At 57.0% G+C, this 26,071-nt stretch overlaps 1 protein-coding gene across 2 annotated transcripts; it reads right to left on the minus strand.

Moving 5' to 3' along the window:
- Positions 1-3,014: 3,014 nt before the first annotated feature.
- PUF60 (poly(U) binding splicing factor 60) lies at positions 3,015-23,257 on the minus strand. Of its 2 annotated transcripts, XM_068161068.1 has the most exons (11): positions 23,166-23,257; positions 16,369-16,464; positions 14,396-14,485; positions 13,392-13,442; positions 9,458-9,619; positions 8,961-9,053; positions 7,676-7,889; positions 6,972-7,162; positions 4,924-5,059; positions 3,838-4,073; positions 3,015-3,442 (listed from the first exon to the last, which is right to left on the minus strand). In XM_068161068.1, the coding sequence occupies exons 1-11, from the start codon at positions 23,190-23,192 to the stop codon at positions 3,143-3,145; spliced, it is 1,596 nt and encodes a 531-aa protein (XP_068017169.1). In that variant the 5' UTR covers positions 23,193-23,257; the 3' UTR covers positions 3,015-3,142. The 2 variants fall into 2 exon arrangements, with proteins under 2 accessions (XP_068017169.1, XP_068017170.1); XM_068161069.1 differs by lacking the exon at positions 13,392-13,442.
- Between the last annotated feature and the right edge of the window lie 2,814 nt (positions 23,258-26,071).

Consider the following 26,071-nt stretch of genomic DNA (forward strand, 5'->3'; position numbering starts at 1 on the left):
AGCACAACCCGTGCCATGCTGCTGCAGTGCCCATCAGAAGTCACCAAGGTAGGCAGGTGCCTAGAAAAAAAAATGCGGGGGTGGGGGGCTGCAGGAACTGCAGGACACGGGATGACTCAGCCATCAGGAAAGAGGAAGAGGATATTTAAGGCCAGCTCCCAGGAATGTCCCAGCTGTGCTTCTCAGAAATGGAGGGGTGGCACAAGGCAGCAGAAACAGGGCCGTTCTGAAGATGGTTTCAAGGCAGGGTCATGTCAGAGGTGAAGAACAAGACTTTCAGTTATGCTCAAGGCTCATGTGTTGGAGATGATGTGGGAGAAACAGCAGTTTGCCCAGAATAGAAAGCCACACAAAAGGTGCCTCTGAGGGAGCTGAAAGGACGTGGTGGGTTTGGACAAGTCCACTGGTTATCATAGGCAGGGCACCCAGGTACTGGTGGACACCAACATGCCTCAGTGCTGGTCACATACAGCTCAAGAGAAAAAGTGAGATGACAAATTGTGTCCCTGTCCAGCTACCAGAAGCAGCAGATTGATGGAAAACTCTGGAGGAAGGAGACTGTATGAATTTGATTCACCTAAACCACCCATGATGGCAAGAAATCTGCTGCATGGAGACACAGGTGAGGACAGGAAGGACCCACTGAAGGTAGATGAAGGTGTCAGCACAAGAGCTAAAGCTGCTGCCTTCAAGTTTCCTTCTTCAGTGAGCTGGCAAAAATCTACCTATAAATCTCACCACCCAAACCCATGAGCTCTGCCCTGTCTGCCCAGCCTGGACATTCTCAAGGGCTCTGCCAGGGGGAAGAAGATGGTTCTACTGAGAAGTTCAGGTCTTTGTGGAAGGACATCCCAAAAATCTGGGAGCAGTGGGGGACATTTAAGAGCAGCCACCCCAGCAGGGTGGTTTCTGTGAGCTCACAGTTGCAGAACTTCTGTGGGCACCAAATATCACCACTCATCTTACAAACCAATGAGAGATGGAGATGCTGCTGGATACAGGAATGGACTGGAAGGAGTCCAAGATTCATTCATATGTAAATCTTCTAGCTGCACTTATCCAAGCTGTGTCCAGTGGGGTGACACCTCAAGCTTGTTTTCCAGGGATGCAATCACAGAACCATCTGAAGCAGCCTTCAAAGGTCATCTAAGTCCAACCCTCCTGCAGCAATCCTGCCAGAGGCAGGGGAGGTTTCAGCAGAGAGCAGAGCTGCAGGAGTTCCCAAGCTCTTTTCCCTGTTACACCATTCAAAGACCTAAGAACCCACCAGGTTCTGGTTGCTACCACAGCTGGGACCAGGCTGATGTGCTGTGGGTTTCTTCTCACCCCACTGAGGCTGCATCCTCTAAATCAGCATCTTTGGGCCTGCAGAAAAGGTCTATGGTCCTGAGAGCTAAAGTCTGTGACCACTCTGCTGCTGAGGAGCTAGTGACACAGCATCATGACACAAAGGACCACCCAGAGCAGCCTGCTGGCCTCTGCTTCTCACCACTGCTGACTCCTTGAGGGATCTGAGCAAGCAGCAGAAAATGGAGGCGGGACCCACGGAGAGGTCGTCTGGGTTTCTTTAGGAGCAATAAACCCCTGGAACGATTAAAATCAGGGGGGGGTTCTCCTGCATCACAAAGAGCAGCAGCAAGCCACCAGTATGCTGAGCTGGGGGAGGCCAGTGGGGTCACAGGGACATCTCCAGCACAGCTGACAAAGGACAAATGCCACAGCACATTCAGCAGGTCTCCTCACCTGCCTTCAAGAGGAGGAGTCAGGATAACATGTTAAGAAGGGCTGCCAGGGTAGCCACCTGGCTAAGAGCTGGGACCAGGTGGCTACCCAAGGAGAGCCAGGGCCTGTCAGGTTCCACAGAAGAGCAGGGGCCCTCCAGAACAAGCTGAGGCCAGGCTTGGTGTTAACTTGGAATGGGTGGGAAGCAGGTGGTTATCCAAGCTAGCAGGTAGGAGCAGTGCAAGAAGCACAAGTGGTTCAGCAGTGACCACAGATGTCCAGGCTAGCACAGAAGGCTCCGTTGTGTGTCCAATACAAAATACTAACACTGGATTCCAAACCCACAGCTGCAGGCTCACCTCAGTCCCTCCTGAAGCTCCTCCCAGATCATTCTTCCTTTACCTGAGCTTCTGACCTAGAAAGGTCCATCTTCTCAGCTCATCTCCTCAGGTCTGTGCTCTGGCCCCATCACCCACACCAAGCAGTGCAGCAGCCCCTTCAACTCATTACCAGAAGCTAACTCTGCTGCTCCTCCTCAGCTGGACAGGTTGCTGCAGCTGATGTCTTTCAGCTTTGTCAGCATCACCAAAGCTTTGAGACCTTCACAAAAGCCCCCCTGAACTCTCCCCTCCAGGCAAGAGGTGTTTGTGTCACTGTCACAGCATAAGGACCAGAGGTTTGTGTCTTGCAGGTGCCCTTCAGGTGCCATACCCCAGCACTTCTCCCACCCCAGCCGGGACACCTGCAGCCCATCCTGCTGAGAGGGCCTTGACACAGCAAGGCAGCAAAGGGTGGCTCTGACCTACCAAAGAAGAGTCAGGTCCAAACCAGGCACCAGTACAAAGCTGCTGTGAACCCTTCAAAAAGGCCCAGCTGGTCCAGTTTTGACTCTGACTCATGTTTGGGACTCCTCAGGCCAAGCTGAACAGGCAGGTCCTGGGCAGGAAGCCCCCTCCCAACACCACCCAGGCTCCCCCCACCTCCACACAGCAGCACTCGGGGTGCTGCTCAAACACCTCACGGGGAATCCTTCTTGCACTCCCACCAGTCATGGGACACCTCTGCAGCATACAGCCCCTGCATGTGCTGTGGGACCTTGACCTAAGCACACACACAGAGCGCCCACCGCCAGCCCCGGGGGCACACACACACAGAGTGCCCACCGCCAGCCCCTGGGGTGGGCACACACACACACAGCACCCACCACCAGCCCCGGGGGTGGGCACACACACACACACAGCACCCACCGCCAGCCCCGGGGGCATGCACACACACACACAGAGCCCACCAGCTTGCTTTGAGCCTTTATCCCAGCTATGAGTACACCAGAGACCCCTGCCCACCCTGCCACGCTGGCACCCGCGGCCGAAATCCCGCCGGGCAGGGCAGAGGACATCAGGCCAAGTCCTTGGAATGCAGTTCATGCCGAGAGGTCACTGTTGTCAAACCTCTCCTGGTCATAGACCTCCGCCACCACCTTCCTGCCTGCGAACCAGCGCCCGTTCAGAGCCTGGATGGCTTTGTGAGTCTCTGAGGCCATGGAGAACTCCACAAAGATCTTGACGATGATCTCTGCATCCTCCTCTTCTCCTTGCTTCTCCTGGTAGATGATGACCCTGTTCACAGCCCCAAATTTGCCACATTCTTCTGTCACTTCCCCCTCCAGGTCATCATCAATGTCCTTTGGATCCACCATGTTGCGAAGCACCATCACAGTGGACTGCAGAGGGAAAGGACAAGTCAGTTAATGGTTGGACTTGATGCTCTTAAAGGTCTCTTCCAAACAACTCCCTAAGTCAGTGTCCCTGAGAGAGACAGATGGGGCTAAATTGTCCCTGACCATGTGCCAGCGCCATTGCTTACAAGCCAAAAGGGCCACCAAGATTTGCTTTGGTGTTGCCAAGTGAAGACACAGTCAGAGACACCTCCTAGCCAGGGCTCTTCTGGCAGGGACCAGTTTGAACCTTCAGGGAAACCACAAGAGGACTCAAGAGGCAGAGTGAGAACCACCATGAGCTGCAGGCAAGCAGGTGGCCTCTGCAGCCTCACACAGCCACACCAGGTGTGGAGAGCCCTACTGGGGGGTGCCTCCTGCTGCCCACCAGTGCCACTCACCTCCTGCTTGCGCAGCAGCTTCTGCATGACCATGTGACGGGCGCTGCTGCCCGAGATGCTCATGTGCTCCTGCTCGCTCAGCATCTCCGGCCGCTCCGACTCCTGCAGCACCTCCTCCTCCTCCTTCTCCTTCTTCACCTCCACCAGCCCCAGTGCCGGGGGGCTGGCCAGGATGGGGTTCACCACTCCCACCTGCGGGATGGTGACGGGGATGGGAGGCCGGGCAGGGGTCACACCTGCAGAGACACAAGCTCTGTGGCATCAAAAGAACCAAAGCCCTGTGGTACCTGGGTGCACACCACCGGTGGCAGAGAGGGGGACAGAGTCCAGACGGGTTCCTTTGCACCACTAGGCATTGGAACAGGGAAGGTGGTGGAGTCACCACCCTTGGAGGTGTTCAAGAAACATGTGGACATGACACTTGGGGACATGGTTTAATGACTGTGGTGGTGTTCATAGTTGGACTCAATGACCTTAATGGTCATTATAACCCAACCAATCCCATGATTGTAACAGCCCCCAGGACAGCAGAAGCAGCAGCTCAGCAGCACCAGGACACAAACCCTCAGGTCACACATCACCCACGCAGAGGGCACGAGTGCAGGATCCCACATGGAGGGACACCTGCCCAGTTTCACTCAGAATCCCGTGCTCTCCTTGCTCTGACCTTCATGTCCCTGTCATATCTTTATCTCATGGAATAGTTTGGGCTGGAAGGGACCTTTGAGATCATCTAATTCCAAGCCCCTACCCTTAAACTAGAGCAGGTTGCTCAAGGCCCCAACCAACCCAGCCTTGAACACTTCCAGGAACGAGGCACTCAAAACCTCTCTGGAGAAACCATTCCACGTCTCACCACCCTCATGGGGAAAGATTTCCTCCCAATATCCAATGTAAAGCTCCCCTCTTCCAGGCTAAAGCCACCCCCCCACCTTGTCCTGCACCAAACCAAATCCCTGCTCTGCTGCACTAACAAAAGTCACTGCAGCTCCAGGGCAGGGAGCAGAATCTCAGCATCCACCTCTCCTGAGCTACAGAGACCCTACTCTCTGAGAGGTGACAAGTGACAGAGAAGAGCCAACACACCTGTAATGACTCCTGGAGCCTGTGCTGCCATCACAGCCTGTGGCAATGCCCCCAGGGGCTGGGCCAATGTCAGGGCTGGGGACACCAGCCCAGGGGTTGCCAGCGTACCAAGTACTGCAGCTCCTGCCACTGCTTCCTGCAAGACAAAAGCCCAGGAGTTAGCTCTGCATCAAAGAGCCAGAGATGGGGGGATCCAACTAAGGCTCAGATGCTTCTTTCTCACAGAGGTCCCCAACTCCTCAGCTCTCCATAGGATGCTCTCATTTTTTCCCTCACAAAGTGCTAGTCTTCTCCAAGGCAGCCATGCTCATCTAGCAGGGCATGTCCCCCTAAGGCCAGGCTCTGCACCTCAGCTTCTCCAGCAAGTCTCTTCCTTTGGAGCTTGATCCAAGCTTTCCCTGGGCTGGGCTGAGATCAGTGCCTGCAGATCCCAGTTTCCCTGAAAGCAGGTCCCACTGTTGCTGTTCCTCAGCCACAGAGCAACAGTCTACACAGGACAAACTCACAGCAAAACCCCCAAATGGGCAAACGTGGCCCTGCAGCTACCAGGCTCTGAGCTTCACCCCCACCACACAGCAGCTCCACCCTGGAGCATCCTCGGTCCAACTCCTCATGCTGCTAACAAAGGAGAAACACTTCTGGAGGCACCCAGGGCTCTGCCCAGGCCACCATCAGTCACCTCTGACTCCTCTGGTCACCAGCCTCCCCAGCTTTTTACCAAAACAGCTACGAAGCCTTCTCCCAACAGCTTCAGTTCCTCACTCCTGTAAGGCTGGTGTTCAACTGGCACTGCCCAGGCTTTATCCTTGCTAATCAAAACCTTCTCTTCATGGTTTCATCTCAGCAGGGTGACACCTCCTCTTTCCTTGGCAGGCTGCAGACCCAAAGTTGTGTCTGCCTGAAGCTTCTCCCTCATGTTCCTGATTTCTGGATAACTATTGAGCAGACTGATCAGTTTGTGCTTAAACCCTGTGACACTGAAGCCTCCAGGCCATGACTGTGTGATGTAAAATCAGGAACCCTGCAAGAACACAAACAGGCTCCACCCTCTATTCCATGACCATCCATGTCCAGCCACGTGGCATCAGGCTGCCCCCACCTGTGCCTGGACCAAGCTTTCCCAGCACTTCTCAGGCCTCTTAGAACCTTTATTTTAGCTTTTCCTCACAGCAGTGACTCCTGCAAGATTTCCCAGAGATGTCTGTGACCAATCTCTACCATCCTATGAAGAGTTAACATTTTTTCCCCAAGTCATTCTGGTCCAAATAATTCTTCTAGCCAAGCCTCAGCTGACTGCAGAGGTCCTAGCTTGGGGACTTCACTGTGGTGGTAGCTCCTCCTGCTCCTGCCTTTGCTCTCAATGAAGAGTCCCTCACAAGGCCAAGCCTGGCCAACACCAGAAGCATGCACAGCCTGCACGTCCCTGCAGCTCTTGGGCCTGAGGGAGCCCAAGAACTCAGCAGTGGTGGGATTGGTTTCTTTCATGGGTTAGGGCAACACATGAGGAGATTCTGCTGGCCAGGGCAAGGATGATGGACAGACATAAGGGTCTGCTCTGAGAGGCAACCCTCCTTCAGCAGTGCATAGCCAAGAGCTTCTCTCACTTCAGGAAAACAACTGGAGAACCTCTGTACTGCTGCATCAATACTGGTCCTGCTCCGTTACTGCTTCCTCTTGTCTCTGGCCAGCCTTAAGCCACTGCAGCCATGCCACCTCACCAGGCAGGCAGAGTCTTTCCAACAGAGTGCTGCACACCCAGCTGTCGCTGCCCTAATCAGCCCACCCCTCTTCATGTACTCCCAGGGGTTCTCCAGCCCCTGCAACCTCATCACTGTTGTCCCCTTCTCATCCTCCCCCACCAAGCTCTGAGCAGCTGTGCTGGAATCCTCAAAAATGCTGCTGTCAGGGGCAAGCTTCTGCCTGTGACATCCTGGGAGCAGAGCATGGTCCAAGTGAGGTGCTTCCCCCATGAGCTTTGGGGCCACAGCTGGCTGTCACTGCACACCTGTGCCACGCCCCTGGCTGGGTGGTACCGGCCCGGGCCTCACCTGTGCTGTGATCTTGGCTGTGGCAGCAGCTGCAGCCACGGCGGCAGCCGGCGGGAGCCCTCCCGGCGTGGCAGGCGTCAGGAGCGGCATGGGGGGCGTCACGGCCTTGCCCACCCGCAGGTACTGGCCCCCCAGGTCGAAGAGATTCATGGAGGAGACAGCATCCTGAGAGGACTGAGCCTTCTCATACTCTGCAGTGAGGAAGAAAGGCATTTGTTGACCACCCTTTTCATCTCAAACCCAGCCCCTCGCTCCCCACACAGCAGAAGCCACCCTGAGCTCCTGTGAGGAGCCCCTGGTGCTCAGCTCCCTCCTCCCACCAGATCTGCTGCTTGCAGCCAGCAGGCATCCCTCAGTCTACAAAACAGTGACTCAACATCACCGGCTGCTCACTGCAGCTCCGAGCTCAGGCACAGGCCTGTGCCAGGATTGTTTCACAGAAGGGTTTGGGTTGGAAGGGACCTTAAAGATCATCTAGTTCCAACCCCCCCACCCCCCACTATAGGCAGCCCCCCACCAGGAGCAGGGACACCTTCTACTAGACCAGGTTGCTCAAGGCTTCATCCAGCCTGGCCTTGAACACCTCCAGGGAGGGGGCATCCCCAACTTCCCTGGGCACACTGTTCCAGTGTCTTATCCTGTCCCACTGCAATGCCTCCCACCAGAGCGAAAGCCCCAGGGGTGGGAGCTCCCCAGCCACTCACCAATGAAACCGTAGCCTTTGTGCTTCCCTGTCGTGGGGTCCCTGGCCAGTGTGCAGGACTTGATCTTCCCAAAGGCCTCAAAGACACTCTTGATGTCATCGTCCGAGAGGTCCTGGTGGACGGAGGCCACGTAGATGCGGTTGAAGGCCCGCGCCTCCTCGGCCAGCTGGTCGATAATGGGCTGCGCCTGCCCGATGTTGCTGGGCCTGCCCACCTGCAGAGCACACAGCAAGCAGCCCCTGAGCCTTGAGGAGCACCAGCAGCGTCGCCAGGGGCTGCAGCAGGAAGGCACTGGCCACCCACTGCCTCTTTACAGAATCACAGAATGGTGAGGGCTGGAAGGAGCCTCTGGAGATCATCAAGTCCAACCCCCCTGTTACAGCAGGGTCACCTAGAGAAGGTCACACAGGAACCTGTCCAAGCAGGTCTGGAATGTCTCCAAAGATAGAGACTCCACCACCTCTAGGGCAAGCCTGCTCCGGGTCTCTATCATCCTTAAAGTTCCTCCTCACATTAAGTTGGAACTTCCCATGCTCAGGTTCGTGCCCCTGCTCCTCTTCCAGCCAAACAACATCTCTTAGGCCATCAGCAGCAAAGGGCACAGCTGACCCAGCTCTGGGGTCCCACCTGCTGTAGGGCACGGCAAGAGAACCAAGAGCCTCTACCACATCTCCTCCACTTACGTTCCCTGAGCTGCCAGGAGCTGAGAACATCCTGCCAGCAAAGCACAATTCTTCCACATCCTTCCTTTGGAGGCTCCTACAAGCACCCCACTGCAGACAGAGTGTAGCAGAGATGGGAATACAGAAAATGCTGGGTTCCCCCTGAACATTTCACAAGCCCACTCGGACCACCTGAACAAACAAAGCCATAGTTTCACCTCTGTGCTCAAGGTCTCTTTCTGGAAACAAGGGGCAGCCTCTGCTTTAAGTCCCTCACTATCACCAGGCCCAATCAAAGCCTGGTGCTACTCATTTGCCACCCACAGACAAGCAACAGGAGATGGAGGCAGTAAAAGATCAGCCATCAGCTCTATCCTGTCCTCAGGAGACTTCTAGCCCACGTGTGGGCAGAAAGCCCTGAGCTGGCTCACCAGAAGTTCCTAGGATTGATAGCATGCTGGGGCATTCAGTGTCACCATGTGCCCAACAGGCTTAACACCAAGGTCCATCAGGTAATCTTGAGGTAATCACCCACACTACAGCCCTGTGAGAAGTGTTTGGAGGGACAAAGCCTTTATGCCAGCAAAGAGAACCATGAACCCCCTGAGCAGCCTGCTACTCACCTTGATGTTCCTCCCCCCCAGCATCACTGAGTTCATCTGCTCCAGGGCCAGCTGGGCAGCTTCAGGAACCTCATACTCCACAAAAGCAAAGCCCTGGGACAGAAGGACACACTGTTGAACCACCAGCCCCATCCTGTCTCCAGTCTAGTACTAGGCTGAGGCAGCCAACAGCTCCCATGTACTCTTCTGGCTAAGAAGTTTCTCCTTCAAGAAGCTTTTATTAAAGCAGAGAATCAGGTGCAGAAGAACTGACACAAGGTTCCCAGAGCCTCGCAGCAAGAGGCCCACCAGCCAAAGGCCACTGCACACAGGGCTGCTGGTCATCTTTCACCCACCCCATTCCACCCAGGTCTGGTTCCCACTTCAGAATCCTGCAGAGCCAAGGGCAGCAGCAGCCACAGACACTTATCCTCCTCTCCACCAGGGTGACAAGGGCTCCTTCCTCCCTGCATGCACTCAGAGAGAACAACCAGGTCACTGCAGGGTTGCCAACCCACCTTGTGCTTCATGGTGACAGAGTCCCAGGACATGTCAATGCTTTTGATGGGTCCAAAGGGGGCAAAGGCCTGGCGAATGGTGTCCTCTCCCAGCTCGTAGTAGATGGAGCCCACGTACACGCGGCACATGATGGCCAGGGCGCGCTGCCGCTGAGCTGCCATCTGTAGTGGAAAGAAGAACTGGCTGGTTAGACCAGGGGTGCCCATGGATGCCAGGACCTCCTTCCCAGACTCCTTCCCTCCCAGGAGCTATGGCCCCACCGCAGGTAGCTCCTCACTGGGCTGCAGCACAGCCTGGCACAGGTGGTATGAGGAAGCCTTTCCCTGCTGGATGCACAGACCGCGGGAGCAGGAGAGCAGCACAGCTGCAGCTCAGTCCCGGGCAGCCAAAGCTCTGGCAGGGCTTGGCACCTCAGGAGCCATAGCTCCAATCCCCCTGGCAAGGCCTAACACCGCCCCCCTCTCCCCCCAGCCTGACCACGGCTCCAGCAGCACTGGCAGGAGGAGAAAATAACTTCACTCTAGGACAGATCCCCCTCCAGGCAGCAAAGGTCTTGGTTCTGGACGCTCCCAGCAGTGCCCCCACCCCACTCCCTCCCACAAGGGACAGCAGAGATCCAATGCTGGGCACCACCAGGCACTCCCTCCCACCCCCATCCTCCCAGGCAGCAAAGGATCTGGAACTGGGCACCTCCTCCCCACCCCCACAGGCATCACACCCCCCCACACCCGCCCCAGGCAGCAGGAGATCCAGTACTGGGCACCACGTCCACCTCACTCAAGAGCAAAGCAAAAAAGCATGACCTAAAGGGTTCACTGGAGCTGCTGGGCCTGTGTGGTGCCAGTACTCATCACTGCCTGCCCTCCAGCTCCAAGGGGCTGCAGCCCCCAGGGCACTACTCTGGGGGAGAGAGGCTCTGCGCTATCTCCTGGGCCTGCCTGAGAAGCTGTTTGCAAGACAAGCCCAGACACCTCTGGCAGCAGCACTCAGGCAGCAGCTGACTCTGCCAGGACCTTGGGGCTGCTCTGGCAGAGGCTGCCTGCAGGGCTGGCAGAGCTTGGACAATGGGTCCTGGCTGCACCTCCTGGGGACCATGGCAAGAGCCTGGTCTCTGTGGAGGCAGTTCCCTATGCTCAGCAAGCTACAGGACACTGGAGATGCAACCTCCTGCTCTGCTAGTACAGGAGGGACAGTGGTGGGGCAGAGAGGGCCAGGGGCCGCTGCAGAGTGGGCACATGCAGTGCAGAGCTGGGGGTCTCTCCCTTCCCAGCACAGCAGTGCTGGAACCAACTGGGGAGCTCTGGACTACCACCACCTCTGTCCCAGACCTGCTTAAGAGGGTCTTTGCTGAGGCCTTGATAAGAGGCCTGCCTGCAGAGGAAGCACATTGGGCTCTGAGGTGTCTGGGGACAGGATTCCGTCTGTGACAGTCACAGAATCAGACTGGGCTGGGCTGGAAGGGACCTTAAAGATCACCTAGTTCCAACCCTCTGCCATGGGCAGGGAGACCTCCCACAGGAGCAGGTAGCTCAAGGCCCATGGACTGTACCTGGAGAACTCCTCCTTCCTCATGGCCCACTCAGGACTGGCATTGCCATGGGAGGAAGCCAACTGTGAAGGCTCAGCTCCTGCCCCTGAACAAGGCAGGGCCACCATGAAGAGGAAAGGTTCTCACCCCATGCTGCTGCTTCTGAGGTGACATTAAGTGTCGGGCAGTGTTCAATTTACTCTGCATGGCTGTGACTAGAGGACTATGGCACACACACAGCAGGTGGATTGTCTCCCAGCTTCTCCAACACATTCCCAGCTCTGGTGCAGGAAAGCCCATGAGCAGCAGCCCTCAGCCTGTGCACTCTGGGGCTTTATGGGTTCAGAGCCACCACCATCCTGACCCCAAGTGTCCCAGTGCCTCACCCCTGGTGCCACAGACTGTGACAAACAACTAATGCTCTGCTGGGAGTGCTTCCTGATGAGGCATTCCAGGCAGAGAGACCTCCCACCTTTCTAGAGGGCCCAGACACACCCTGAGGACATTTCTTCTATCAGTGCAGCAGGGGCAGGAAAATGGCATTGTCCTCCCCTATGGCAGCAACCTCTGCAGGAGGACATCCAGACCTTACCCTGCTGCAGAGATCCTAACAGAACAGGTAGGGTGGAGTGAGAAGGACTCTCTACATCATGTTAGAGATCTGGGCCTACAAAAGGCAGAGCTGAGCTGGCCACGGTGACTACAAGGCTCCCCAGCAGGGATCTGCAGCATCAGGCATGGGGGATGATGTGATGTAGAGCTGTGAACTGAGCACACAACAGCATCAGTAACTCATGACCACAAATCTCAATTGTCATCACCAGCTGCACCAAGGGGGCTTTACTGGTCGCCTTCTCCACCCACAAAGTGGAGCCTGAAGTACCTGCAGCCTTCACAAAGGCAGCAGCTGACAGCTGTGTCTAGGTGGGGCTGCTGCCAAGGGCCTGTGGAGGTTACTTTCAGGACAAGCCAAACATCCCCTCGGGAGTGCTCCTCTGAACAAAGGTTCATCTGGCTTCAGCTTCACTACAAGGCCAGGAAGTTGTGCTGGTTTTGATGCAGTGCTGGGAGGAGAGGGAGCTACAACCTCAGGCACTGAGACACTGCTACAGAGGTGCAGAGGCTGCACCTCCTCCAGCTAGGGACTGGTGAGTCTGGTCAACAGGACAAAGTGTTGGGCAGGGTTCTGTGGGCACTTCCTATGCTCCTGGGGGGTTTTTGGATCAGGCACTTGCTGAGGACAGGGCACCCTAACTGCACTGGGCCAATTCAGTGCAACCACTGCTCCTGGCCTGTCCACCAGCAGCGGTCTGACCCTAGAGAGGAGGAATGTTCTGGGAGAATAACTCAAACCCAGCCATGAGGAGAAATGAAAGAGCTCCTGCACCACCATCAGCACACATTTTATCTGCTGCCCATCTGGGAGTAATGAGCCTCAGCCTTTTGGTTTTAAGCCAGAGGGACAGAGCTATGCTCTCCAGGGAGCCCCTCCCTTCACTGGTGTTACTGGAGTGCAAGGGCTCAGGCAGCTGCTCTGCCAAGCTTCCCCTAAGGTGGACACTCCAAACTCGCTCCCCACTGACATTTACTGTGGCTCCCCAGCTGACACTGCCGGGGCAGCACTGGAGGAAGGCTGAGTTTGGGTGCAGCTTTCCCTTTGCTGTGGGAGGCTCTGGTTGCATTTGAACTCCAATGAGATGGAAAAATATTGACAGGTGAATTTACAAATGAAATCTCTCCAGGGGGGCTGAGTGGCCAGTGCCCAACAAAAGGAGGGGATGGACAATCCCAGGTAGTTAAGCACTTGGTGGCATCTGATTAGAGGTTCCAGCACTAGGGGGCTGCCACAGGTTCTCTGGGTGTTTCTGCAGCTCTGTTACTTCCATCCTGTGTTCATGGTCTGTGGAACATGCCATGTTCACCTAGTCTGGACACATGCACAGTAAAGAGCAGTCTTGCACCGTGTTCTGCCAGCCTGGAGTGCCCCAGTCCTCCCCAGCACCGCAGCTGCCAGCTCTCCGGTGCTCTGTTGGCCGAGAACTTGCCCACTGGTGCGTTACCTTGGCAGTTAGTTTTGGGTCAGGACCTCAGAACTGCAGCATCCCTAGAAATGCAGCTGCCACAATCTCACGGGTGCGTTCAGAGCTGTTGGAAATCTAACGCTGGCTTTGCCACCTGACTGCAGGACCCCGACTGCCCGTGTCTCAGCAGACTGCACCCAGCCTACGGTCTTCTCTGGGGAGCTTACACTTGGCCTCTGCTTGTGGTGCTTGTCCATAACAGGTGGGGATGTGGGAGGGTGGTGCTGGGTGGAGTTAAGAGCATTGTATCACCACTAGGTAGGTCCCCACACTAGGCCCTGACTAAGACAAAGTGCCCCAGAAGAAGTGAATATGTCTATTGACCGATTGTAAAGGTGAGAGAGGATCTCCAAAGCCCATTGTCACTGCTGCCATCTGAAAGACAGTAAAGACAGAGTTCAGTCTGTTGGAGCTGAGCATACTACGGCTGTTTGTACAAACTCAAGCAGGCGGCGGCACAGGGACTGCGGCAGAGGCCTCTCCTTCCTCGCCCCTCACTGCCTGCTCCCCAGGGCTGTCCGGCGCGGGGAGCCTGCAGATGCCAGTCCCACCAGGCCAGGGTGGAGTTTTGCTGCTGCCACTGCCTCAGGAAGCAGGGTCTTCTCTTCCCAGGGGGGACTCAAGGCAACAGTAACCTCTGCAACCACTGTCGTTGGCTCACCCCCAGCCTTAACAAGGAGCCCCTCAACTAGAGCAGAGGCTCAGAAGCACCCACAGCCCTGAGCTGCCTCATGGCCAGGCCACCCACACTGCTGCTGGGGTCAACATCCATGTCCCTTGGAGCAGAGGGCAGCGAGATGTGACCAGTACACCTCTGCAGGGAGATTTCCACTCTAGTTAGGTGCTCTCAGTGCGATGGCACTCCAGCACTGGCAGGAACGAGCAACAGAAGGTCTCTGGGATGTGCTTGGATGAGGGCAATAGGACAGCACTGCTGGGACACAGGACACAGGGACTGCCCCCTCGGGCAGAGGAGGTGGTGAAGGACACTTCCCAATGACCCTGGACATCACCTGAAACATGAGTCAAAACCAAAACCCAGAACAAACATTTTGGCTTCTGGCACTTCAGGAAGCATTTGGTCAGCCAGCAAGGGAGAAACCCTCAGAAATGTCCTCTTCAAACCAGGGCAGTGTGGGGCAATTTGTGCAGGAGAGCAAAGGGGGCTTCTTTGGTGGGCTGAAGACCCTTTATAGTTGAATTTCACTGTGGAAACACCAGGCAGCACCTGGCTGCAGGGAGGCCTCAGGGCTGTGTCTGCTTCTGAGCACAAGAACTCCACCGCCTGGGGGAGGTGAGGCAGCGCGGGGGCACCCGGGGGCTCTCACCTGCAGGTTGGTGAGCTGCTGCTGCTGGTGGGCGATGGTTTGCTTCACCAGCACGCTCTTGATGCTCTGCTCCATCGCGTACTTCTTGGCCTGGAAAGAGAGAGGAGCTGTGGGCGCAGGACAGCACCGCGGCGCAGGGAGGGACGGCTGGCTCCACACCACAGCTCCCCAGCACCACACCACTGGGACTTCTGGGTGCTCCAGCCCTGGGCACTGCCACCAGCTCACTTGTATCCTGGTCCTCCTTGTGGGGCCCTAAACCCTGGAGCACAGCACAGAGCTGGAGCAGAAGGCTAGCAGGGCACCACGGTAGGGAGCAGCATGCACTGGACACAGCGTTCCCCACTTCCGCCCTCAGCCCCTGGGTCCCACCACAGCACCTTACCTGCTGGGATGAGGGCAGGACAGAGCCTCCTTCAAGTCCGCTCCATTCAGAGAGCATCTGGACAAAGTTTCTACAGAAGGGAAGGGCCTCCACCTTCCCAGTCCAGTCTCTTGACTGGGCACTCCCTCTCTCCCATCACATCTGGCCTGCTCTAGCCTGGAGGACCTGCTGCTTCTGCTGTCTACAACACTGCAGCTCCTCTGCTTCCAGCCTGCAGACACAGGGCTTGGTTGGCTTTCAGTGCTCCACACCCAGCTCCTGCCTGCTGGCACAAGCCTCAGTTGTCCTTGCTCTCAGCACTCTACGGATTTGACAAAGCCTGAACTTCACACCTGGTGGTGTTGGCATGGAGGCTTTGTCACCTAACAGCCAGCCATGCCCAGCCCCAGGGCAGGGCACACACCGAGCCAACCCCTGGGCACCTGCTCTCCTTGGCTGCAGGTTTGGGAGGTGCCAGGGCACAGCAGGCTCTAAGCCGTGGATGTGAGGCGTGAGCTTCGGAACCTGGAAACGGACAAGGGGAGTCACAGCCGTGAGCCACGGAGACACTGCTCCACACCCAGAGCCTCCACACCCACAGCCACCACACACAGGCAGCTGCACAGCAGGGGACACCCACACGGAGCCCACCGACAGCAGGGCTCTGATGGCCTACCAGGGCCACCTACCCACAGCTCCCACAGGCCCTGGCTTTGCTTTCTCTCCCCTCTTTGCTCAGCTCTGCTTTCCAGAGCTCTCAGCCAAGCACTGCTCATTCCCCTTAGGAAGGTGGGCACCAAGCCAGAAGGAGCCTCCCAACTGGCTGTGTAAGACAGGGCCAGCCATCAGAGCTGGGCTGGAGCCTCAGCTGGATTCAACCAGGCTGGCTCAAGTGGACTGAAGCTCAAGGAGGGCAAATTTAGACTGGAGGTTAGGAAGAAGTACTTCACAGTGAGGGTCGTGAGACACTGGAACAGGTTGCCCAGGAGGTGTTCAAGGCCAGGCTGGATGAGGCCTTGAGAGACCTGGTCTAGTGGGAGGTGTCCCTGCCCACGGCAAGGGGGTTAGAACTAGATGACCTTTAAGGTCCATTCCAACCCAAACCATTCTGTGAATCTACCAAAATGCTGCCTACTGGGCCTCCTTCCAACGTGAGGAAGAGCAGAGGGAAAAACAGAGACATTCTGTGATGTGTTCCTGTGTGGATGAAACAAAAGCCCAGCTGGAGCATCTCAAACACTTACTGCTTGTGGAGCACAGACTGCTCCTTACAGCAGTGCTGTGGCAGCTGCATGTTGCCTTACAATGACCTGATGTTCAGATCTTATCTACTCATCATTTAGGGGTTTTGCAGTTCAAAACCACTCTCCCCACCCCAACAGCAAATTCCACATCGTGCTCCCCAAAAGAGCCACCTAAACTAAAGAGCTCTTGGGCACAGGGGTGGCTGAATCCAGGCACAGCATAGCCATGACCCCAGACGTGTCCCTGGCAGACCACTTCCCTTTGACAACATCAGGAACAGAGAGTAATTGGAAAAACACCAACCAAAACCAACCCCCAGGCAGAGGAGAGCACTGAGAAGAAAACTGACATCAGGTTTACTCACTTTCTGGAGAGCCTCCTGCTGCTCTGGTGTGAGGGGAGGAAGCCCCAGCTTGGCTGCTGTGCTCTGTCCATTTTCCATCTTAATGGACTCTGTGCCCTGAGGAGACAGAGAATGCTTGTGAGAAACACACAAGGGATGAATTCCTTCAAAGCCAGAACCCAGGGGACTCAGAGCTCACCAAGAGAAGCCTTCCCAAACATCTGGCTGTTCCCAAGGTAGAACTGCCCCACCAGTGTACGGGCTGATGCCACACTGGGCACTCAGAGCTCCCCACCAGCAGTTTCTCAGCCCAAAGGAGATAAAGTGATCCCCACTCTGCATTCCTATCACCTCCACCCCACCTCCCAACAGCTAAGGTCTCACTGGACCCCTCTGCTATTTCCTCTCATCCCTTCCCATACTGGTTTTCCCCTGGTTTCTCAAGTTCCTCTCTGAAGTCTCCTGTGACCCCTTCCTAGCTCCCACATCCTGCTCCAGACACCCAAGAACAGGGAAGTGCTGTCCCCAAGGGCACCACCTGCCCCTGCAGGCTCCCAACCCCACACAGCAGCTCCAAAAAGCAGCCCCTGAGCCATGGAAAGAAATGACCCTTTCACAAGATCAGACACACATCATCACCCTGCTGGGTGATTTGGCGATTTCTGACTTCTCTGCATCAGGCACCCTTCCACCCTGGACTCTCTTCCTGTCAAACAACTGGTCCATGGTTCCCCCCAACATAAAGCACCAGAAGGTATCTCCAAGGTGTGCCCACCAGCCTGAGTTAGGTTAAAGAGATTCAGCAGCTCAGCTCCTCCTGATCAACAGCCAGCTGCTACCCTCAGAGTGTTGTGTGGCATCCCAAAGCGCCAGGACCATTCCCAGTCAAGAGGGTTTGTCATTAAAAGCCTCCTGACAGATGTCCCAGTTCCCCAGTCAAACCAACAAAAATTCACATATGGAAGCACCCTGGAACAGCCCAGTGCAGAGGAAGGACCAGACCCACCAGATGGCAAACCCACAGCAGCTCTCCTGGCAAAGAGACAGCTGGCCCCCGGAAAAAGGACATCAAAGCAAGTGGTACAGAAGGAGCAGCGAGGTGTCCTGCTGACCTCCTTCCCATTCACGCAAGACCATCACTGGTGGTATGGTGGTATGAGTGGATGCTGCCTAATGATTCAAGAGGTTGGGCACAAAGGTCTCAAAGGCAAAAATATCCCCTTACAGGTCCAACCAGATCTCATGAACACAAGAGCAGAAGGCAAAGCAGAAAAGGCTGGGGTTTGGCCACACCTGAAGCCTCAGGGAGAACAGCATTTTTCAGAAGCACCAGGTCCTGACCATGGCTGCACACAAAATGCATCCCTCAGGGCACCCTCTCCACCCCTACTGATGGGAAAGCTGCTGAAGAGCTCTCAAGACCTCAGAGAAGTGTCAGACAGGGGGTGGTGAGGTGCAAGCACACAGACATCACAAGGACAGCTGCTCCAGAGCACACCAGCCCTGCTGTGGTACCACCCTGCAGCCAGCAGAATCCTCCATGACCACGTTCTCCAGCAGCCCCATTTCTCACCAAGGGTATTTATGTTGCTGTGCACAACATCCTGGCTGTGCTGAGGAGACACCTTAACCACTTGGGTTCTCCCACAGCAGTGACAGACGCCACCCAAGTGCAGGTGCAGCTCAAGCACATTTCCACAGTGACCTCAGTTTAGCACTTGGGTTCTAAAGGCTGCTTTGGGACCACAAATATTGCCAAGTCTCAGAGCATGCAGCAGAGAGGAGAGAAGCAGCAGCTTCTCAGAGGGCAGCTTGGCCCAGGCCCAAGGGAGGAACCCTCAAGCCTCCCCAACAAAAAGGATCAGAATGCAGAGACAAGAGCCCCAAACGCCAGGCAGGACCTGAACCACCTACAGCCATGGCAAGGTCTCAGTAGAGAACAGAAGCTCCAGTGCCAGCCCCTCAATGCCAAGATCACTAAACACCTGCCATGAAGGTTGTGATCCCCAGCTGTGCCTGCTGGCCCATCTGCTCATGTGCCCTACATGTGGGATGCAGGATAGTGACACTGAAGTGTCCTCACTGTCACCCCTCCCAGCTGTCACAGGGACCCTGCCCTGGAGGGTTCCCCCAGTGACCAAGGAGTGGTGCTGATGCTGCTCCCTCAGCCCAGGAACTAAGGTCTCCATCACTGGGTACAAACCAGAGCCACATTCCTCTGGAACAGACAGACTCCACTGAGAGATGGCAGGACACAGCTGGTCCCAGCCTGTCCCAGCCTACCCTAACCCCTTCATCTTCCCACCCCTGAACACCACGTGTGCCATCAAGCTATCCAGCCACCCTCTACCAAGAGATCCTCCAGGAGCTCATTCACCTCAGAGACAGACACCACTGGACTAGGAACACCTGCCCACAAGAGAACCCTGTCCTCTTCTCACAGATGCAGGACTGGTCTGGTTCATCCACCACATTCCTACCAATCACTGCAGCAGAGGACACCTCAAGAGCATGGTCACAGCAGGATGGTCCCACTGCAGGAGGCATTTACCTCACCACCTCTACAGCTTAAAGCAGCAGGACAGCAGGACATGAGCCTGCCATTGCTGTTCTTTGAAGTTCTGCCTGTATCAGCCAGCAGAAGAAATTCTTTTCCTCAGGCCAGTGCTCACCACTGAGATGGCCAAACGGCCTGATCTGTTCAGAGCAGACACACTGAGGCTGAGCAGATGTCTGAGAGCATCACTGGTTGCAGGGCAACGATGGAAAAAACAAAGGTCAGAGCAGAAAAGGGGCTTGAAGCATTTCCTGTACTCTTTGCCAAGCTTCTCCCAGGTCAGCCCACATGGACCACCAAAGCCAGCCATGGAATCACAGAACTGTTTGGGTTGGAAGAGGCCTTTCGGACCAAGCCCAACCATCAACCCAGCACTGCCAGGTCTCCACCTAGATGGTCACAACACAGTGATGGTGGCAGGAAGGCTCCAGGATCCATTTCAGTTGTAGAGCATTCAAAGAGAGAATTAAAACCCATTCTACCAGCTCTCCTCATTTACACCTCGTGTATCTGCTAGCAAAGTTTCATAGTTTCATTCAGGGTTGGAAGGGACCACAAGGATCATCTAGTTCCAACCCCCCTGCCATGGGCAGGGACACCCCACACTAGATCAGCCTGGCCAGAGCCTCATCCAGCCTGCTCTTAAACACCCCCAGGGATGGGGCCTCAACCACCTCCCTGGACAACACATTCCAGGGTCTCACCACTCTCATGGTGAAGAACCTCCTCCTCACATCTAGCCTGAATCTCCCCACCTCTAGCTTCATTCCATTCAAAGGTTTCTAAGAGTCCTCCTTAGTCCTCTGCAGACCCTCTGTAAGCAAAGCCCACACCTTCTGCTGTCTCACTTCGCCTCAGCTTTTCAGTAGTGCCCTTGATGAGCTATGGGACTTGGGAGAAGAAAAGCAGAGCACAAGGGCCACTAGCCTCATGAACTGGAGTCTGCTGGGCAGCAGAGGGCCTACTGAAGGGTAGCTGGTGCTCTACAGCTGAGAGCATCCCCATCTAAACCATCTGTAACAGGCAGCAGGGCACAAGAACTGGGAGAAGAGTTGGGAAGAGGACCAGGAAAGGACCCTCCTTGAGGAAAGGAGTGAGCAGAGTACCTGTTGCTATGAGCACTGCAGGGCCCTTTGGGGTGGGTTGAACTCCTGCACCCTCCAAGCCCTGAGGGAGCCTCCTGGCTTCAAGTTTGTGCCCAGTGCCCCTCAGCCAGTCCCTGGTCACCACTGGGAAGAATCTGGCCCTATCCCCTTGCCCACCCACCCTTTATCTCTTGCTGACCATTGACCAGATCCCCTCTCAGGCTGCTCTTCTCCTGGCTCAGCAGACCCAGGTCCCTCAGCCTCTCCTCCTCACAGAGATGCTCCAGGCCCCTCAGCATCTTCCCAGCCTCCACTGGACTCTGTCCAGCAGCTCCCTGTCTCTCTTGGAGAGCCCAGGACTGGCCTCAGTTCTCCAGCTGTGGCCTCACTAGGGCAAAGTAGAGAGGTTAGACGCTCCCTTGACCTGCTGGCTACACTCTTCTCAGTCTCAGTGCCTCCAGGTGCAAACCCTGTCCCTCTGCAAACCTTAATGCAGGAGGACCTTTCACCATCCCTCTTTCCCCTATGGAACACTTTATTCCAAGCAGGAACAGCAGTGCTCATGGGCTGTCTAGAACCCAGATCCTGGGCACAGGGCATGTCCACACTTCCAGATGTGTTCTGCAGAGATTGGAGAGGATTAAAGCCTTCCAAAAGGTGTCACTGCTCTGGCACCTTGTGACCCAGCTGCCCACATCCCTGCACATTTGGCCAGCAGCAGATGAGCAAGGAGATCCCATGACAGATGTGACTGATGTTGCCCAGCAGCATGACCCAAGCCATCCAGAGCACCAATCCTCTGCACATCCAACACCTGAGAACAGGGACAGTGCTAAGCACACCCACAGTGGTCTGTATGTCCTGGGACAGCTCCTCAGGATACATCTGCACTGCATCTGATGGAATCCTGGACCAAAACCAACTCCAAGACGTTTCTCTGTGTGCAGCACCATAGTCTGCAGGGTCACTTCTCTGCCATCAGCTCAGAGATCACCTGCACCTCAGGTTTCAACTCTCAGCTCACTCCTCAGACCACATAGGACACCACATCACTCCTGGAGCCCCAACACAACACTGAGCAGTTGGAGAAAGCCCAGCAAAGGGCCACCAGGCCACTGCCCTGTGAGAGGTTGAGGGCTCAGGACCCTCAGGTAACATTCTGGATGGTCCTAGTCCCCATGCTGCTGCATGCAGGAGCCCTGGAACAGCATCCTCCAACATGGCCACAATTAATCCTTCCATGATGAGGTCCTCATGAAAGTGCCAAGCCAGAACTCATCAAGTCCAGAGCCCACCCCAGGTGAGGGCAGAACCCCAGGCATTGTGTGGCTATGGTGAAGGATGGCAAGAGCCTGGGAAGAGTGCAGGGAACACAGAAATGGGCAAAAACGTTCACAAGAGCAAGCAATGGAGTAAATCCCAACCACTGTGCCACCCTGAGGTAGCCACTGAGGGCAAGAAGGCAATGAAGCAGCATTTCCAATGGAAGTGCCTCAAGCTGTGGCACAGTGCCACTTCCACAGGGCTGACCCCAAAAGTGGTGGCACTGAATGGCTCGGGGTGCTGCAGTCTCTCTAGCAAGATCTTTATACCAGCCAACACTTTAACAGGTGGTTCCATTTGAACACTGACAGATCCCAGTCATCAGGTTATTGGGAAGCCCCCCAGAGTCCCATCACCAAGACTTCCATGGAACTCTGCCTCTGTGCCCACTGTCCCCTCAAGCAGCACACACCAACAGCTCCCCCCCCACTGCAAACACCTCGCCTGGGGCAGCAGTACAGGAACCAGGAGCTACCCCAAACACCCACAAGAGATCTGTTTGGAGAACTGCAGGCCAGAAGGAAGGAAGAGATACACACAGTCTTGAGGCACCTTCTGCTGGTCCTCATGAGGTTCTGAGCACTGCACAGCTCCATCCCACACACACTGGGACATGTGCAGGCCATATGGAGAGAAAAGAGAACCTGCCACAGCTCTGAGCTCAAGGGAATGAGAGCTCTGGCATGGACAAGGTGCCCGTTGGCCAACACTTCCTATGACACCATTGATGGGGGAAAGCAAAAAAACACATGAAGACTAAAACATGCTCCTGTGGCACACCAGTGGGCCATCCAACCCAGTACTCCACAAGCATGTGGAGATGTCTGGATGCTCCCCATGAGCCTGGTCACCCCCCCCTGCAGCTCCCCAGAATCCATGGTTACAGCACAGGCTTCCTGCCCTGGAGGCTGGACACCTTGGAGGGTTGCCATTTCCATCTTACAAAGTTCCATAGGCAGCCAAAAATAAGAGGCATGGTCCAAGGAAGGCTGAAAGGTGCTCTAGGAAAGTACTTTTACTATGTAAGCTTAACTCACAAAGAAAACAAGCAAGCCTCTGACACGAGACCTCCCCTGCTCTGGAGAGCGCTAAAGAACGTTCCCGAAACTACACAGAACTCCTACAGACCGACGCTGCTGCGATCCTCTCTGGAGTGCACGAAGGGAGCGATAGGAAACACAAAGCTACCACCCCCAACAGGGCACCAAACCCGTTCTGCCAGGAAGAGCGGCCCGCAGCTCACCCAGCAACCGCAGGCTGAAAGCTGAACACTTGTCTCGCCCCCCCAGCTCCTGCCTGGGTGTCCGCAAACAAGCCCCAGGAGAGCAGAGAGCGCGGACCTCAGCACCCTGAAACCTGCTGCCAAAGCCCCGGGGCCAGCACAAAGCACACACCGACGGGGAAGCACAACACTGCCGGCAGAGAAGACCGCGCAGAGCCTTGGACCACTCGCTGGGACACGCCGCCGGTCCCGGCTTTGGCAGCCTCTGCCAGCGAGGCCCGGTGGGGCGGCGGCCCAGAGAGAGCAGCGGCGGCTGGGCTGCGCCAGCGGAGCCCTCACACACAGGGCCCCGGGGCGGGGGTGAAAGGGCTGGTGTAGGCGGGAAGACCTCCCGCGAACAACGGCGGGCCCGAAGCCCCCGCTGTCCCCCACAGAGGCCCAGCATAGTGAAGGCCCTGTCCAGCAGCCGGACGCGACGGTCCCAGCCCGCCCCAGACCCCAGCGGGGCTCAGCACGGCTCAGCGCGCCCCCATCCCCTGGGCCGAGCAGAAGCGAACCACTCTCCCTCACTGCGCCCCGCCGGCGGCGCACAAAGCAGAGCAGCCCAGGCCAGGCCGGGCTCGCCGCTCACCAGAGCGATGGTCGTCGTGGCCGCCATCTTGTCCACCCCGTCGGCTCCAGCAGCGGCTCTCGCGAGAGCCCCACAGGGCGCGGGAAAGGGCGAACTCTCGCGAGAGCTGCGGCGCTAGCGCTGTGGTAAAGGGGACTCTCGCGAGAGCTGCGGGAGGGAGGTGATGCTGCGAGGGTGGCTCCAGCCTCCTTCGTTTGCCGCTGGCTCCGGGGTCCTCCGTTCAGCCTTCAGCACCCTCAGCCCGCAGCCCCGGGGATGTCCCTGGCCTCAGCGCCCCGCGGCCCTGCCTCCGCCAGTCCCGGCGGCTCCCGGGCCGCACTCAGTGGAGGTCCGAGCTTGTCAAGGACCGGGGGACCTCGGCTCGGTAGCGGCGGCTTTTAGCGCCCCCTAGGGCTGTTTGTCCTACCCCCAGGAGGAGTCTCTGGCCGCACCGACCCGGGTCTAGGGGTTTATGGGTCCCGGGGGACCCCAGCTCCGCGGCGGTGAGCGCCCCGGGAGCCCTGCCGGCACCAGCCGCGGGGAGTCCTTCCCCGGTCGCGCCGCGGCTGCGCAGGGCGGTGCGGTGCGGCGCGGCGGTCGCTGCGGGGACCGGGCAGTGCGAGGCTGCAGCATGGCTGCTGCCGCCGGAGCCCTCCCGGGGGTGCCCAGCAGCTGCCACCGCCGCCGGACGCGCCTCGCAGGCACAGCCCGGCCGGGGCCGTGGTGGAGGTGGTGAAAGCGCAGCCCCAGCTGTCCCAGGCCGGTGTGCGGCCAGGCATCCCGGGCTAAGGGCTTCCGTTACTTGCCGTGGAGCTCGTAGCCGCTGTCTGTGCGGGTGGAGGTGCAGCCCTCGCTTGTGAGAAGGGAAAAGGCAGCAGCTGCCTTCCCGTCCGCCTTTATTCTTGGCTCTGCCAGGTGGATCCAATCCCTGACAGCCCGGGTTGGGTGCAGCGGGAGGGGCAGGCAGCCTGGGCACGGCTGAGCCTGGAACGGGGTGGAGGTCCTACCCTGAAATAGGGCCCCCAAGAGCTCACCCGCCGGTGTGATTGTGCTGCAAGGAGGGAATGCCCCTTGCCAAGGGTTGAGATGAGCTGTGGCACCTTAATTAACCACAATTAACCTGGCAGGAGGGTGCAGTGGCCTCCTGGCCCTGTTTCGGGAGTGATACAAGACTGGAGAAAGGCTCCCAGAAGTCCCAGCCTGAAAGGTTTGGGTCAAGCCAATAAAGCTTGGCACAGCAGCTGAAATGGGGTTTGGTGTGTGATTGCTATGAGGAGAGTCTGGCACTGCAAAGTTCTTCAGATAAAGGTACAGGGCAGGGGGTGATCTGCTGGAGAGCTGCTCCATGGAGAAGGATGTGGGAATGCTGGGGGGCAAGTTCATCATCACCCAGCAAGGTGGCCAAGGCCAGTGCTTTGGGGGCATGCAGAAGAGTGTGGCCAGCAGGTCAAGGGAGGTTCTTCTCCCCTTTTACTCTGCCCTGGTGAGGCCACACGTGGAGAACTGAGTCCAGTTCTGGGCTCCCCAGTTCAAGAGAGACTGGAAACTACTGAGCAGTGTCCAGTGGAGGTTGGGGAACTGCTGAGAGGCCTGGAGCATCTCTGGGGAGGAAAGGCTGAGAGACCTGGGGCTGTTTAGCCTGGAGAAGAGAAGCCTGACAGGGGATCTGCTCAGTGCTCATCAAGAACTAAAGGGTGGAGGGCAGGAGGCTGAGGCAGGATTCTTGTCAGTGGTGCTCAGGGACAGGCCAAGGGGCAGCAGGCACAAACTGGAACCCAGGAGGTTCCCTCAGGAGCAGCCTCTTGGCTTGGGGGGTTCCGAGCCCTGGAGCAGGCTGCCCAGAGAGGCTGTGGAGTCTCCTCTGGAGAGCTTCCAAAGCCAGCTGGGCACTGTGACCCCTGGCACACAGCTGTGAGTGACCCTGCTGGAGCAGGGGGGCTGCACTAGGTGATCTCTAGAGGTCATTTCCCACCTCACCACTCTGGGATCAGGGGATCCCAGGAGGTGGAACATGCAGCAGGCCTCTCCAGCCAGTCTAAGTGACTGCTGCTGTTGGGACACAGCAGACTCCTCATGATGGAGCCTTTAGCTGCAGGTGCTCTGCCCAGGAGCTGCACACCCAAGCCATGCTGTACCTGACACTGTTAACCCTGTCCCACCTGATGCCAGGATGGTGCCAGGACACAGAGGCAGGAATTCCAACCCTCAGCAGCCACTCAGACTTGATCCCAGAGTCTGAGGACAATCCCTTCCTGTGGGACAGGACTCCCAGCTGCTGGGGCCATTCGGCCTGGAGAAGGCTCAGGGTGATCTCAGTGGGGACAACTAACCTGAGGAGAGGGTAGAGAAGGGGGAGCCAGGCTCTGCACCGTGGTGCCCAGTGCCACAGGGTGATGGGCACCAACTGACAAATGGGGCCTGGTTTTTCTGCAAGTGGTGGGACATGGGAACAGAGCCCAGAGAGGCTCCAGCTGTGGAACCCCTCAAACCTGATGCGATTCTAGGCAGCCTAGGTGACTGCAGGGGCTGGTAAGGGCCTCCTCCAACCCCAAGTGGTCCTATCCCAGCCCTGGAGGCAGCCCACGTGTGCTGGCACCACCTGGCATAGGTTGGTGACCGGCTCGTCACCACTGGGTGCAGTGAAGCCACTGGGCTGTGACCAGGTGGGACCAAGGAATGAACCCAGTGGGTGAAGTGTGCCAATGCTGACCTCACCCAGCTACTCAGAGGGATCTCTGCCCTGGCAGAGTGCCAGCACCTCCTGCAGAGGGCATTTCTGAGTCAGCTGCCTGGTGCCTCTCCACTGAGCTTGCTCTCGCCCAGTTTGTCTGAGGCTGGGGCACACATCAGCCCGGGGGTGCCACCTCACCCCCCTGGGCTGGCAGCTGGGGACAATCCAGTGGTCCAGGGCATGCTCTGCCCAGAGG

The sequence above is a fragment of the Melanerpes formicivorus genome, unplaced genomic scaffold (genome assembly GCF_026170545.1).
Source record: "Melanerpes formicivorus ecotype bairdi unplaced genomic scaffold, bMelFor1.0.p_v2 SCAF_56, whole genome shotgun sequence".
NCBI classification, from domain to species: domain Eukaryota; kingdom Metazoa; phylum Chordata; class Aves; order Piciformes; family Picidae; genus Melanerpes; species Melanerpes formicivorus.